This window comes from Sitodiplosis mosellana, unplaced genomic scaffold (genome assembly GCF_009176505.1).
Source record: "Sitodiplosis mosellana isolate CC-2019 unplaced genomic scaffold, AAFC_SMos_1.0 Smas_scaffold_6191, whole genome shotgun sequence".
Taxonomy (NCBI): domain Eukaryota; kingdom Metazoa; phylum Arthropoda; class Insecta; order Diptera; family Cecidomyiidae; genus Sitodiplosis; species Sitodiplosis mosellana.
In genome coordinates, this window is record NW_022601432.1 from 5,423,909 (window position 1) to 5,440,376 (window position 16,468).

Here is a 16,468-nt window from a genome sequence, read left to right on the forward strand (position 1 = left end):
AATGTGTCTCACATTATGTGAGCAAAAACAAAGAACAGTACGTTGTTTTGGATGAAGCAAAACGGCAGGAAAGAAAAGAAATAAAGCAAAGAAAGAATCACTATTTTCATACGTTCTTAAGAAAGATATTAACTAAAAAAAAATCTTTTTGTAAAAATTCTTGTTACCATTGTTTTTTTTTTACCATTTAAAAATGAAAACAAACAAAAAAAAAGATGCAGATTAAAAGTTAAAGGAAAGTTAACAATCAAGTTTTACAAAAAAGAGAAATAAATAAAAAAAAAACTTAATTAATGTTTGACTTTATTTCGTTTTTGATTCGTTGAGAATTTTTGTATTTTCAGCGGTTGCGCCGATTGCAACTTTTTCAAATTTGTAATTTCGATTAAGAGGTTACATATTTGCGGTGTCAGTGAATATGGAACAAAGAAAATGAAGAAAAAAAAACACCATTCAACTTCAATGTTTACGAGTGTTTAAAATTAAACTATGATTCTTTATTCTTCTTTCGAAATACATTTTGGACAAAGAATTGGTTTTGCGATTTTTTTTCCCTTGTTTCTTCTTCACCTTTGTGTTAATTGAACTACCGGCAAATCCGGATGACTCGAATTCAATTTCAGTTGTTTTTGTTATTTAAACAAAAAATACAATTGTCATTAATACCAGTGGCTTTGGTTTTGAAACACCAAATCAGTTTTCGTCTCAACACATGAAATCAATTGGTTGTTTTTGTTGTTGATGTCATGATCGATATTGTTTTTTTTTTCTCTTCTCTTCATTGAATGAGTCGCTCACAAATAAAACGCTTATACGCACAAATAAACGCGTATTCAATTGTTATACCTAAAAAAAAAATACAAACTTAAATTTGTCGGACACTAATCTAAACCGTTTCGTGAATGTCGTTTGAACTTCGTGTTTGAAATGTTTTTGTTTGTGTGTTCGTGGATTTTGTTCGTCGGATTAAAAATGATAGTCGATAAACTCCGTTTATTGGTGTTCTCAAGTCCGTTCACGTTTGATCGGATAAAACGATCAAATTGGTTTCGTGGCTCGCGTGCATTGACTTGTGTGACGAATGATAGTGCTTTGAGCTGGATGATGATCGACTTGATTTTGATACTTTTGAATCGCTATGATGCCGACTGCTATTCACTTTGAATGGATATGGTGGTTGCACGGGCGGTGGCTGAATTTGTTGAATGGGCTGCGGTGGCGGCGGTAGTGCTGGCTGAATGACTGGCGGTGGTGCCATTGTATTCATCACTGGCATGATGGTTGGCGCTGGCGTTATTATCATTTCGTTACTTCTCGAGTTATAATGGAAGTAAAGCAATTGATTCACGATAAATTTATCCGGATCTTTAAGCTTTGGTTGCGGTAAATGCGGTGGAGGGGATCCGGGTGGTGGTGGCGGTACAATTTGTCGATCATCTTCTTCGATCTATAATTCAAATTGGTTTTTATTTCAATTAGAAATTTCAATTCATTTTGTCATTTTTCTCCAATTTTCGGCTCTTTTTGAAATCAAGAAACGCCATAGTCACCAAAGCAATATTTGGCGATGAAATCAATGTAAACTCACCTTTGTTTCGAATGAATTCTCCTTTTCAAGGAACATCATTGACGTTGGTATGCTCGAAAATGGTGGCAATACCATATTCTTGGCGTTTTTTTTGCCTTTAGCGCGTGCCGACAGTTTCTTTGGTTTAGTTATATTGTCATCATCTTCGTCCGCACTGTCATCGGATGCTGATGTACCTTCGCCGGGTACGACACCATCGGCAAAGAGAACGCCTCGACGTTTTTGTGCGTTTTGTTCCCTGCAACAAATGAAAAATGACAAACAATTTTAGTTTTTTTGTTTCATAGAGGTATGGCGTCCAGTAAAGCACTTACTTGGTTGTGGTTTTTTCATTGCGGTTTCGTTCCGACAGAATGCTCCGACCGACTTGGGCTTCAGGATTATACGAATGTATTGGCGGTTCAATGTAAATGTCTTCATGCTCGTCATTTTCGTCGGATTCTTTGGCATTGGCCAATTTGATGCTGGTGCCATCGAATGTAATCGATTTCAGTATTTCGCTGGCCTTAACAATTTTCCCATCATCACCAACGGTCATCAAATGACTCAATCGGTTCAATTCATTCAAAAGATATTCCTTGCGTTTTGCTCGATCCAATCGTTTTTGGTGTCGTTCCATTTTGCGTTTGAGGCGATCCTGTTTTTGACGTAACAACGCCTGCTGATGTTGTTTTTCGATTGCCAGCACTCGATTCGATTTCTCGATATCGGCCGAATGGGCATTTCGATCACACTGAGGCTCGGCACTTGGCACAATCTCCAGCACATTACCTTTTTGTACAGCAATTGTTGGTTTGCGACGATTTTCCGACTGCTTTCGAATGCAATCGACATTTGATGAATTCGGCGTACCATACGGTGACACTTCGATGAGGTTTGAGTATGAATTTGATGGAATCGATTGGTTTGATAGATGTTGCTGCTGCTGCGATAGTGGTGCGTGCGACGACGAATTGTGATAATAGTATTCACTGTTGGCACCTGGCATCATTCCGGTTGGTGTGTTGATGCTGGGCGGAGGGCGATTATATTGTAGCGGTGGTATGGGCACACGATTGGGATGCATATATGCCGCATATTCGTTCATGTAGTTTGGCACATTCGGTGGTAGATTGGGCGCCGTGAATTGATTGGGACCGGGTTGATAATGAGCTGCTGGTGGTGGCATCGATGCATTACCGTACGGTGGCATGTGCCGCATGGCCATATCATCCGAGCGGAACTCATCGAATTCGGTGGCATTTGGCGGCGGAGTATTTGGTGGTGTGCGCGGTCCACGTGGCAGTGGTGACAATGACCGATTTCGATACGGTGGCGAGTAATATGAATCACGATAGTGGCTGGGACTGACTGGCGAACGCTCATGTCTTCGTTTGGACCGTCTCTCTTCACTGCGGCGTGGCCGTTTTTCATCATCGCAACGCCGTGATCGTCTCTCTTCGCTACGCCTTGAACGATGCTCCTCACTTCGGCGAGAACGTTTTTCTTCGCTTCGTTTTGAGTGCTTTTCCTCTTTTCGTTCTTCACTTCGCCGAGACCGACGGTCTCGTTCTTCACTTCGTTTCGAACAATTTCTCTCCTCACTGCGCCGTGTTTTTCGATCTTCACTACGCCGCGATTTGCGGTCATCTTTTCGGTGACTACTTTTCTTTTTGGACGATGTCATACTGGTGCTGCCCTCACTCAATCGTTTCTCAATTAGTTCGTTGTGATGATTTGAAGCTGATGGCAATTTATTATCGGTTTCGCTTCGAATTGACAATTCTTGCCCCTGATTCTGCTCTGGTTTTTCCTCTTGCACCTCGTGTCCGTCATCAAGGAATGACTCGTTCAACTCTTTCGATTGTTGCTTTAATGTTGTTGTTGTTGATTTCAATTTTAACGAGATTTTCTTTCGTTCACTTTCGTGCACCAGAGCGCCATTTTCGACAATCTTTGAGCTGTCATTGAAACTGTTTTCATTCGATGGTGTTTCGTCGAGTTTTGATCGATCGGCCGCTTTTTTCGCCAATTTTATTTCGTTCATTTGATTCTTGTATGTCTCAAGGTTACGCAACAAATCATCTTCATCGTCGGAATCAATTAGTTTCTCCAGATTTTTCAGTGTATCGACCGCAAAACTCATATTTTTTATGAATGCATTCGGTTTGATAGACGCTTCGATACCATTAGTATAGGTTTTATCATTTCCAACGGTAAAATCCAAACCATCCACATTGGTGTGGGACGCTTTTGATGAATCAACTGAAAAAGAACGGAATAGAGCATTTATTATTTCATTTTCTTATTCGCACTTACATAATTCCACCAAATAATCAACAAAATACTTACGATAGCTTGATTTTGAAGACCGTATGCGTGGTGACTTTGAAGCGGATCGCGATGAGCTACTTTTCGAACTGGATTTTCGTCGACGTCGTCGTCGCCGGCGTGGTGATTCGTCATTGCTACTGTCATCATCTGAAGTCGAACTTGACGAACTATCTGATGAACTGCTGCTGTCTGAGCTCGACGATGATGACGACGAATCACTTGAGCTGCTACTCTCCGAACTGGATGACGATGATGACTGTTGTTTGTTCGTTTTCATTTGGTATTTTTGCTGTGCGGAAGACGTTGATGACACTTCATTTTTGCGTACATCTTTGTCGTTGGCCAGATCTGTCGATTCCTGTGCCATCGAATCGGATGTACTTTGGTTTGTTTGTAACACTGGTGCTGCGATATTTGCATCAAATTCAATCGTTTTCAGTGATTCATTGAGTGGTGATGACACTTGCTGAATAAAGCTATCATATTCATCGATATATTGTTTCATCTTATCCTCGGACAATATCGATTCGGTCGTCTTTTTACTGATGATGGTGATGGGTGGCGTTTTTGGAGGTTCTTGAGTAGTTGACGTTACGTCCATATTATCACTGGATTCATGCGATGGCGAATTGGTTTTGTTCGGTGTTCCAACATCACATTCATTTGCGGCATGTTGTTGGTTCGGAGATTGCTCAGAATTTACAGGTCTCTGACTATTTGATGGCAAATAATCCTGTTCGCTGCTTAAAACATCTTCCGTGGCATTTTGTTCGCTTACTTTATCCACCATTTTGACATTATTGTCGGCGATCGACTTAAAACAGTCGTCGCTGGTTTTGTTCAGTTTGCTGGGTGAAGAAGAACCATTTTCCAGAGTTTCGACACATTTTCGATCCGGAATTGTTGAACACTGTTCTGTGGCATTTTTGGCAATTTGCTCTGACGTACTGTCCTCTTCTTCATCTTCATCATAAGTTTTAACAACGTTTACCGTATGCATAACAGCCGTATCATTTGTACGGCGCACCTTTTGTTTCGGCTCAAGATTTAGTCGATTTCGCCAACTGCACGGATATCGACCATTTTCGCAATACTCGATAACTGGTTCGGCAATCGTTCGACTACATAAAAGTGAAGGAATGAATTATTTTTCAAATATTTTTTAATTGTGTATTCATTTCAACCATAAAATGGGGGCAGTGAGTGGCAAACATACCGCATTTCTCTATTTTTCAGCGGCTCTTTGGACAGAAAAGCATCTTTTGAATCATTAAACCGTTTTTTTGACCTACTTCGCCTTCGTTTATTGTGATATTCTTTGCTACGATGCCTTGATGAACTACGTCGAGGTTTGCGATCCTTACTTTTTCTTCTGTTGGAAGTAAACCAAGTCAAAGCCAATCAATCAACAACTCCAATTCAACTCGAAATATAAAATTCATTCAAATTGAAAATCAGCAGAAAAAAAATCGAACTATCTTGTGTTTACATGACAGAAAATGGTTTCATTTCTCACCTGGATGAAGAGTCCCTGCTTCTCCGTCTATCCCGGCGATGTTTTCGGTCACGCTCCTCAGACTTTCGAATTTTTTCATTGATCACAGATGATTTTGTGCTTTCGCAGCGATCTGATTTGGATTTTGAATTGCTTTCCGTCACTTCACCTTCTTCCTCTGACGTCGAATCATAATTACAAAGGACACTTCAATGTGAAACAGAATCGAGGGAGAAAAAAAAAATTCAATTAGTTTTTAACAACATATTTTTCGTTTGCATTATGCTAAGCTTAGAATAAAATGAACGTGATTAGAGAGAATTCAATGTAAAAAAATCAATTTTCAATTGGTGAAACCTATAGCAAACCTTGATTTTGATGCACGCGGCGTTAATGATACGTACAACGTATCGTCTGCTGTGGATGACATTGGTCGACAAATGTCGACCTGATCTTCCTTATCATACAATGATGTTTCGAATTGTTTTCCATTCTCCTTCGATTTGGATGTGATTGGTATTGTTTTGAGTGGAGGTGTTGACGACCGAATGTCTGTACATCGTTCCATTTCTGAAAATGAATGTGAAAAAAAAACAAACGAAAATGTGAAGAAAAAAAAAATCGAAATTATAAGCAAATATTAACGATACACGGTGGAACGGTAAAGAGAGCGGGAGAGGGGAAAATAGAGTTGTATGTGCTAAAAAAAATCTAATGGATTCTGTATTACTCACCGAATGGATTAAAACCTATGTGTTCAAAGGTTGTTTGTTCAGTATTTTCTTATTGCTAATGTTTGACGGGATGATGATTGCATTCGGCGCACTCAATCGTATATGCACACATATATGCGCTGCATATGCTTACACACTTTACACGAAAAACTCTTCATTCGCAAAAAAAAAACTTTTCGGCCACTAAACAAGACAACAGAGACAAAATTGCAATTTTTTCTTGCTTATCTGGAATTACAAATGAATTGTGCTTTGCGTTCCGTGTGTATGCCCGTTATTTCGTAATAAATTTTCCTTTACTTTCAATGCATAAATTTTTGTACACTATTTCACTTGAATTCACTCGCTGCTCTTTCTCTCTGTCTCTATCTCGCTCGTATGTTGTTTCAGGAAATTAGAATGCACGACTACGACAGCCACGATGAACAGAAGCAGAAAAAAAACTGGTCTCTTATATCGATGCAGATATTTGGCCAATGCAGCGAATAATGACAGCAACCAAAATGGAAATGGGCTCTCTGATAAATGTCGTCAAATGCGATAAATCTGATCGGTTGTTCCATTCATGAAGTTCTGAGATCTGCTGCCAATTTTGTGTAGACAAAAAAAATGTCAATTTTCATGGGCTTTGGTCAAGAGGTAAATCCAATAATTTATTTGCGAATAAGACCTACGGATGAAAGAACGAACAAATATTTAGTATATAATTCTATAGGTTGATTCTTCGCTTCTATTGCTGCTGCTGCTGCTGCTGCTTTTTTTTATTGTTTTATGAGAATGTCAAAAATGCAAGCGATATATACATAGCCCGTGCTTATGACACAGATATGAAACGGAAAGAAAAATTTTACCCGATCAGGTGTAGTTCATATTTTATAAAAAGTGATTAGCGGCTTGTTTTAATCCACGAATAACCCAATCGAGCTGTTTGTCTCTGTGCATTTCCATTTACATATTAACACGATTAAAAAAAAGAGAGACTGAGTTTTTTTTCTCTATTTGTACTGTGCTTCACAATACTGTCACTGAAGCACACATATATGTATATATATATACATTCGATTGAGGTCTCTCTCAGTATGTGTATATTTAGTTGTTTCGTCTCTTTCGGCAATTGTCAGAATACGGTCGATGTGCGCGATTCATGTCAATGTGTGTGTGCGTCTCTGTTCACAAATCACAAGTTTATTGCTTTTTTCCTTTTTTTCCCTTTGCTGCTTGCATTAAACAAATTCATTGCATCTGTGTATACAACAGTTGGATCTGCTTTACGGAGGCCGTGTCGTGAGTTTTCGCGTGATTTTCGAAAATTCATTGTATTCTTTGTGAAACCGACTGAAATTAACGGTTTGAATTTCACGATTGATTCTTCGTTTATTGTGATGATAAATGGTTTTACATTTTTTTTTTCAAGATGATGTGAAAAAAATTTTTGTTCTAAATAGTTTTTGGCTCATGTACTAACTTTGGATGGTTTGTCAATGTTTTCGGGAGATGGCGCTGCGGCACGGTTTTGACCAGTCTTTCCTCCGTTTCAGCATTTTATTTTTGTTCTTCTTCTTTCTTTTTGTAACAGTAAACGATAGCATACTAAACTGAAGCTACTGATTTTACCAACCCGTTGAACATAACGGATAAAAATATTTTTGTCATTTTTTTTTGGTCTTTGGATCCCATTCCAAAATGCCATTGTCTTATGCTCGCAAAAATAGATAAAATAACGATTTGCTCCAAGCAATTTAAATCAACATTTTATGCTGCCAATAAAATTTAATCATTTATCAACGTTTTCGAGAAGTGTCTCGAATTTATGCATCCAAATTTGTTTTATTGGGCTAATTCGATGTAATTCGTGGCGTAGTATGGCTGAATGACGGGAAAACGAAGAATTAGCCTCATGGTGCAATAAGAGCGCGTACATGATATTGCGAATAGAGAAGCATGTGGCCCACAAATAAAATCATATAATTTGGTCAAAGTTTTTTCTCTCTCGTCATTCAAGATGTAAGCAGCTAGCGCATATTGTGCAATATGATATGCCCACGCCATATACACATATATATATATATATATATATATATATTCATTGGGTGTGCGATGTGATAGTAATAGCATTTGTAAAGCGGCCGGAAAAATAGCGAAGATAATTGAATTTAAACGCTCCTTTTGCCTGCAGTAACTGGTGTCGTTTTATCTCTCTCTGTGTGTGTTGTTGTTGTCTTGTTGTTGTTCGTGTTATTACTTGCATCCCTCATCTCGACCGTGCGTATGTGTGTAGGGGTGGTGATACCATCGAATTATCAAACAAAATATCGAAAATTGGCTGGTAACGAATAAGATACAATTTTTCCAACCTTCCAACTTCTTTTTTTTTTGGCTCTCTCTCTCTCTCTCTCTCTATTCTTCTTCCATCATTAGATTATGTTGAACGATCTGAGACCGTTGTGAATCTTTGAAGTTTCGATAAAAGTTTTGTATTTGTTATAAGCCCAACAAAAATATATATACTTCACCCCATTATTTCAATGAACCGAACGAAAAAAAAAGGAAAAGGAAAATAAAATATGGCCATAAGTTATTGTTGTTGGTCTTGTTGACTAGTGGTTTTTATTTATAGATATTAAGCCATACGAAACGGTTATTTAATTGACACTACTAACACTTCAAGTGGGAATTGTAGCGAGTCGTCGTTTAAATAATACTCGACTCGAATTATAGACGGAGTCGATGAGTTGCGACACAAAATAGGACGTGAGTATGTGTGTAGGTTTGACAAATAGGAAATTGAAAGATGATGCGAGTAAATAATAAAATGATATAGGGCCCCCCTCTTATTTTCTTGCCAATTGATATTTATGAAGTGTTTATCGCACACCATAAACCATTCACCGATCTATAAATGATCGGTGTAGATTTATTCGAGATGATTTAATTATGTTCGATAAAATAGAACAAATGTGCGATTATCATCACATCTCGCTTACAAATGGGTTTGACATTGAATTCATATGCCGTTTTGCATTCGGGTGCATGAAGGAAATTTTATCTTGAATCGCTTCGGGACAAAATTGAGAATACTGAAAAATTACGCTTTAGGATCGAAATTGTTATGTTAAATTTGAAAATGTGTTCTAAACCAAAATTTTAACCAAAAAAGGACAAAATTTTCAATGTATGAAAATGTCAAATAAAACGGCGAAAAATTCGTTGATCGATTGAAAAGCAGTGCGATTTGTTTTTAAATGAGAATATTTTTTGTATTTCAAGGTTTTTTTTTCGACAGCCATTCTTCAATGGTGATGGTCGACCAAATTTAGATGTTGAAAACCGTATACAAAATCTAAACGGTCGATTTGTTGTGGAATTTACATAAAATTCATTGAATTTAATTTAAGTGCTGAAATTTAACCCAAACTAACCGTGAGCATTTTCAGTTCCCCAAAAACAAATTTCGCTTATCTTTTCCCATAAGAACGCATCCTCGAGCAAGAAAAGGTCTTCGAAAAATGCTCAAATCGAGTCCTTGCTTCCGACCATTTCAATCACTTGCAGAAAATGGTGTAGAAAAAAGCGATAATTAAATTTAAATTAGTCGTTTACGGTTGGATGTTTGGTGGTGCGTTTGGTTGAAGCGAACATCGAAATGTAAACACATGCAACACAGGACAAACCGGCACATTATGCATGCATATTCACGTCTTGTTCGCCTTTTACGTTTGGGAATTTCAAATTTATGCGGATAAATTTTACGTAGCGAGCAAAGCAAAAGAGAGAGAGAGAGAGAGAGAGAGAGAGAGAGAGAGAGAGAGAGAGAAAGAGAAAGAGAGAGAGAGAGAGAGAGAGAGAGAGAGAGAGAGAGACTTGTCGATTTGTGCACATTGCCAAATTCTCGGTGGAAAAGTACCCGAGGCGTCTAAAACCACCGCCATTAGACTACTGCTTTGCTTTGTGTGTTGGGCGTTGTAAGACATTGAAATGATGGACGAAAAAATTATACTGTCGAAATTTGAATATCAACTTTATTTTGAAGCGAATTTTCAGCTCGAATTGGCGTGTCATAAAAATACCCGACGCCGTTGCTAAGTAAATTTTATTATACATATATCTAAAGCGACACTTTCGCTTGAATTTCCTTGCTGGCAACGGGGGAGAGGTAGAGAAAAAGAGTGTCGAATGAAGAAAACAATAATCTAATTTGCACATTTTAATAGAAACATTTTGCGTTTTGATAATTCAATCAATTCCTTTTTGTTAAATGTGTATCAAACAACGGTCCGTTTTCGGTTGGTTGGATGCATGCGTACAAAAACGTTTGTGCGTGCTGCTTTCCATGGCACATTTTCAAGCGATATGGAATTTGGCGGAGGCAAATTTCGTCATCGTACGCATCGTCGAATCAAACAAGGAAGTAAAATCCAATTCGATAGACGAGATAAAAGTCGTAAAACAAAAATGACTTCTCCGGAAATGCGGTGCGTATTCGTATCATAAAAGGTTGGCCGTTCCCATTTTAAATGCTTTTTTGATGTTTTCAGTGCATATTTAAAAGTTTTCTTTGATTCCAATTGCTTGCGCTGGAAAACAAAGTGAAAAAACTTGAAGAAAAATACGGAAAAAAGGAATAGTAAAAAAAACTCGCAGTTGAAAGAAATAGGAGTTTTCCTTCCGTCACTGAAACAAATCGCATTGCATTTGTGAAATAAATTGTATCCTAGTAACAGAAGAAGTAAAACTTTCAAATCAATCGGGCCAAATGATACTCGCGTTCGACACCATCGGCGAAAAAAAAGCGCGGTACAAATTGAAAATTAGCATTGAAAGTGCATTAGATAGTCCGTTAATTTTTTTATTTGGTTCGTGCCATACGGTATTGCTGTTATTATTACGTGTTTTTGTTATTGTTATCTAAAATTGCATTATTGTCGAGTTGTGTGTATGTCTCATATATTTGTGTGGGATTTGGTTGGGCAAAAAAAATAGTTCGTATGCCGCAAAAACTGGTGACAACCGTTTTGTGATTGCACGGAGTCGCAATGCGCCGAAACCCGAGTGAATGTCACTACCCGAAATTATTTATTGGTTCGGTGCATATGCTCGAAAACTCTATGTATTGTTAATGCAAAATAGGCGGTTCAGCCAAGTGCATAGTTCTATGTGCAATTTGCGCTAAACATCGGCAACGGGGCTGAACATAGAAAGAAAAAAATACAACAGCAACAATAACATCACCATCACATCACGTTCCAAAAAAATAGAAAAATATCCTTCATCAAATGTTATACTTAGCATCTTTCGTTGTCCGCTGCTGTTTGTTCGATAATAATGGTTTATTAAATAATGAAATGATGCGATGCTGATTGTGACATATGATAGCAAATGCTCGCTTTCTCGCTCTGTATACATGCACAGTGGTACCATTTCGATGAGCATTTATTGGCGTAAATTACATTTGTGTTTCAGTTAGTCGTTTTTACTTTGAACGCCATTGTTTCGACAATTTTACAAGCTATGCGCTCGATTTAAATACAATTGCGACAGCGTGGAAAATGGATCAGTTTTCACAGGGGGCGGGAATATTCACTTATAATTTTCTATGATGCTAGCTGCTCGCTCTATGGTTTTGCATCATCAATGAGATTATGTGTGTGTGTGTGTGTGTGCGCGCGCGCGGGCGCTTTCATGCACGATGCCGCCAATTTGTCAAATATTATACATGTACACACACACACAAGGCATTTTACTTTTGTGAGGTTTCCTTTGAGCCACTCTGTGCAAAGCTTTTAATTTTTATTTATATTACGGTGTGAACGGCATCATCACAACAAAGGAAAATAAACACTCGAAAAATATTTTCCGCAACACACACACACAGAGAGAGAAAGAGAATTTGAAATGAGATACGATTTTGTCGATCAACAGATACACAGAGTATATGGTTGATTTTCATTTTTTCGGCTACCCAATCCCTCTCTTTTGATAATAATGACATCATTGCTAATTTCATCTCTCAAATCAGCTCGATGTTTTTGATCTTTTCGAAACACCAGCGCCACCAATTCATTGAAAATTCTAATTACCACAATAAACGGCACACTTTGTGCGAATAAAATCGACAAAGGCTTTATTTGTTGCTAAAAAAAAACCATTGAAAAAAAATGGGCTATAACTAGAAAATGCTTTGAAAATACTGATTGTCTAAATCGAAAATAACATTTTTTCTAAACAAGTGTTGATTCAACACTGTTGAAAATATCCTTATCATGAACAATCCGTGTACCCAAAACGAACTTTGATAGTAGAAAAAAAGTTGCCAACAAAACAAAATCATCGGCAAAATAATTGTCTGCCAAGAGTGCATCGACGGAAAAGAGTAGACAGCAGAAAATCAGTTTTCCAACAAACTCGATCCGAAAGTCGTAGCCAACAAAATAATCGTCTTTTGCATATTTCAATATCTTTTCGTACGCTATCCACTTACGCAGATTTGGATGTCACATTTGCGGGTAAAATATTGTTCAATTGTTGCTGTTGCTACGTTTGGCTTGTTGTTGTCTCGTGGAATATTTAAGCTGCTCGGTGAAATCCACACAAATCAGACGAATCATATTGTCGTCGGAGTAGATTAAACGCAACAAAAGCGTAATCCACTTCCCCCAGAGAATTATTTTGTGTCGTTTATTCACTTGCGGGAAGAGAAAGAAAGAAAGAGAGCGGGAATAAACGTAAGCTGAAATTAATATGTATGTAATCGTCATAATAAAAATATAATTAATAATTGTGTGCGCGTTATTAACTGGTAGGGAGCGGGTCAAGTAAATGTTACCAAACTCCGATTTTTTTCCCCCATGTACATATCAAATATTCACCCGATAAACAACAACAACAGTCGAAAATAGAAACCCAAACACATTCATCCTTTTGTGTTAAACGACTACAACTATGATAGAGTGAAATACATTGGCGTGAACTTGGGAGATCTCAGTACGGCATAAGTAGAGGAAACGCGTGCACCGAAACCATATTTTGTATTGTTTAATAGACTCGTCTCGGCTTCGTTCGGTGTTGGTTCGAATCAATCTCTTGCGTGATTTTTCGCTCTTTCTCTCGCTTTCCCTCACTCTGTCTCTCTTAAATTTTTCTTTTCTACTTGCAGAAGAGAAAAATGCACACAGACCGACTAGACTGCAATGGGTGACTAGACGCATATAATATACCGCAACCATGAAAAGGCGAATAACAGAAGTTGGAATAATGCTTGAGCGCATTAAAAACCTAATCATCCAATTTCTATTTTGGAAATATTATGCGACGATGTTTTTATTATCAGCACAAAATACCCTTTGTGTGTCTGTATGTTATGATATCAGGGCTCTTTACAACGAAAATAGCGTGTATTTTTTTTTAATCTGCATGAAGACATAAATCGGATCTCAAGTAATTTTCATGGATTTTATTTTTCTTATACGAACAACGCGAAATTAAAAACAGCCATTGACAACAACGATGGTGGTAGCGAGGATGGCACAGAAGCCAAGCAAATTCCGTTTTGACTGTAATAGGACGCGCGACATGTGGTCGATATTGTTAACGGGACATTTTCTCAACAGGAGCATCACACATTTGTCCGACCGACGGTGCAAACACAGCGGTGCTCTTTTTATGCAGCTACTTTAAGCCCAAATTGAACATCACGATCGGGCGACAGATGATTATGAATTAATTATTGTCATGTCATTTCAAACAATCAACCACATTTTAAACACCGTTTTGATGCACCCGATTTTACCAGAAAGGGATTAGGCAATTTGAGCTAAATTTGTGTAAAATCCATTTAGAAATTGGTTACAATGACATATGATATCAAATATTAGGGATAAATACTCTAACAATAACAGCGAAACAATAACATTTGTACTAGAATAACAGAACTAATTAGCATCATTTGGGATTTATTTTCATGTGAAAATTGTGAACAACGCGCAAACATCAAAAACCAAACTTTGGCTTCGGAGTCAGATAGAAAAATGAACAATTATGCATTGAGGAAACAGAAGAGCAACATAAAAGACTAAAGAATTGTGCACTTTAATTTAAATGCTTGTAATGAGTTTTCCGGTGAGCAGAAAATTGGTTCACAACGTCTGTTTTGCTAATAAGGCTCTAGCAATTGTATATGTGCTCTTCAATGACATCAAATATCTGCGGAAAACGCGATTTGCCTTGATCAAAATCAACCAGTGGCAAATAAATTCCGTGATGTTGTTGATGCTTTTGAACTTGGTATCTTTGTGATATTGATTGTTCGCCTTGTTTCGTAATAACTGTGAATAAATAAAAAAAAAATTTGCTATCGCGAATTTAGCACACTCTAACAATGGCAAAATGCAGACAAATCAAATTGGATGGGAGTGCATGGTAAAAGATCAAGATACAGCGGAAAAAGCAAGAGAGAGGAAGAGAGGGAGAGACAAAGGCATGGAGCGAGAGCGAGAGCGAGAAAATGTATGCGATGTTAGATGTAATGAAGGCGCTCGCACACACAAGGAAATTATTAACATTAAAGTGAACACGAAGAATAAAAATATAACTAAATCAAAATAGCAACACTAATGATGGAGCGTTTGCGTCGTTGAGGCGGAGCGGAGCGGAGACCGTATACACATTACCGTAGGGGCACCGAATGAAGAAGGGCGCGCGCTCGAAACAAATGCACTAAAGGAAGTAATTAAAGTTGTGCAGAGCAACAGTATTTAGACAAAATCCTGCACAATGCACATACAGCGGATACAATTTAACTGTTGCAAAATAGACACAAATCGAACACAAACAATGGCTCGAACACAACACACACATCAATTGCAATGCAAAATGTTACCACATTCGGAGTAGTGGTAAGCTTACGCTGATTCGATCTGATAAACGGTTTTTCATTGGGAATAATTGATGGGCTTTGGACCAAAGAAACAAATACGATGCAAACAAACTTCGACGGAAATCGTTTGAACAAAAACAGAAATTTTGTTGCTTGAAACACAATTTTATCTCGTTCATAATGAGCGTAAATAATTTATAAAAGACTTTCCAGTCAAAATATAAGCCAAATATGCTCTTCAAGTCCTTTCTTTGAATTAACTAAATGAATTTTTGGAACAAAATTCGCCGACGGCAGACTGTATTCAGCTTTTCCTTCGGTCGTCTTTAAATAAAAAACTCGCCCACGAAAATGGTTTTCAGTTCGCTGAAAAGCAAATCTTATCTTTCAAAAATGAAACGATTGAAATTCGTTTGACGTACTGCGGATCATGTCTTTTTGACATGGAGACGTTTAAAGTCAACTATTTATAGACACAAACAAGCATTGCTATGATTTCTCGGCTGAAGCAATTCAATGACGCAAAATTCTCGTTCTTATTTGTCGCATTTGAAACTGAAGCATGGTCATTTTGTAACATTCAACTGAAGACATTTGTGTTTGTATACTGTGATGACATACAATTTTTGGCCCGATTTGTCAAAAGCGACTCTGAACGATGCACAAATTGCACATACTCAACAAAAAAAAAATGTGGTTAAATTTTGTCGCTCCTCGTCCAAAATATAAATTACAAATGCAGACAATTGGCCATCTCGTTTTTTTTTCTGTATGTGACGCATGTGATGCATCCCTTGATCGCTTGTCAGAAGCTTGGATAAAAATAACCAAACAACAACGACAACACCAAATGATGATACTATATTGGAAAAAAATGCCATTCCACAACAATTGAGTGAAGCGCACACACGGATAGAGAGAATAAAGTGCACGTAACTCGTTATCGAGTGCATTTTTAAACCTCTGTCTCGCTCTCTTTTTCGCTGTTATAGTTTATTTTCTCCTACCCATCGCAATTTTCGTGGTTGAAGTCAACTGGATAGCTACTTTTTTTACGTCTAGCCATTGTTGTTTTCGTTGCAGTTGTTTTTTTTCTGTCCCTCTTCGCCTGCAATCCTTCGTTGACGATTGCTGTCGAAAATTGCAAATCCATGCAACTCGTGCGTTCGGTGGGCCACCGAAAAAAAAGCGAACCGATGCATGTGAACGGAATGAATGATATCGATATTTGGATTTATTGTGATGCGGTCTCGATTTCGGTGGCAATCTTTTCGATTGCCTATGTTTTTTTTTTAACTCACTACCGACGGCCCGACACAATCAATTTGATTCTTTCTGAATCGTCCCGCGTCCATTCTGAGGATAGAGAAAAAAAACACTCGGGACAAAAACGATAATCCTAATTTCAAGTAAGTTTCAAGAGAGAGAGAGAGAGAGAGAGAGAGAGAGAGAGAGAGAGAGAGAGA

At 37.8% G+C, this 16,468-nt stretch overlaps 1 protein-coding gene across 1 annotated transcript; it reads right to left on the reverse strand.

Moving 5' to 3' along the window:
- Positions 1-458: 458 nt before the first annotated feature.
- LOC129576833 (serine-rich adhesin for platelets-like) lies at positions 459-7,506 on the reverse strand. The gene is made up of 9 exons (XM_055462671.1): positions 6,982-7,506; positions 6,131-6,800; positions 5,765-5,966; positions 5,418-5,603; positions 5,118-5,273; positions 3,920-5,022; positions 1,903-3,832; positions 1,589-1,826; positions 459-1,447 (listed from the first exon to the last, which is right to left on the reverse strand). The coding sequence occupies exons 3-9, from the start codon at positions 5,962-5,964 to the stop codon at positions 1,016-1,018; spliced, it is 4,245 nt and encodes a 1,414-aa protein (XP_055318646.1). The 5' UTR covers positions 5,965-5,966; positions 6,131-6,800; positions 6,982-7,506; the 3' UTR covers positions 459-1,015.
- Positions 7,507-16,468: the final 8,962 nt, after the last annotated feature.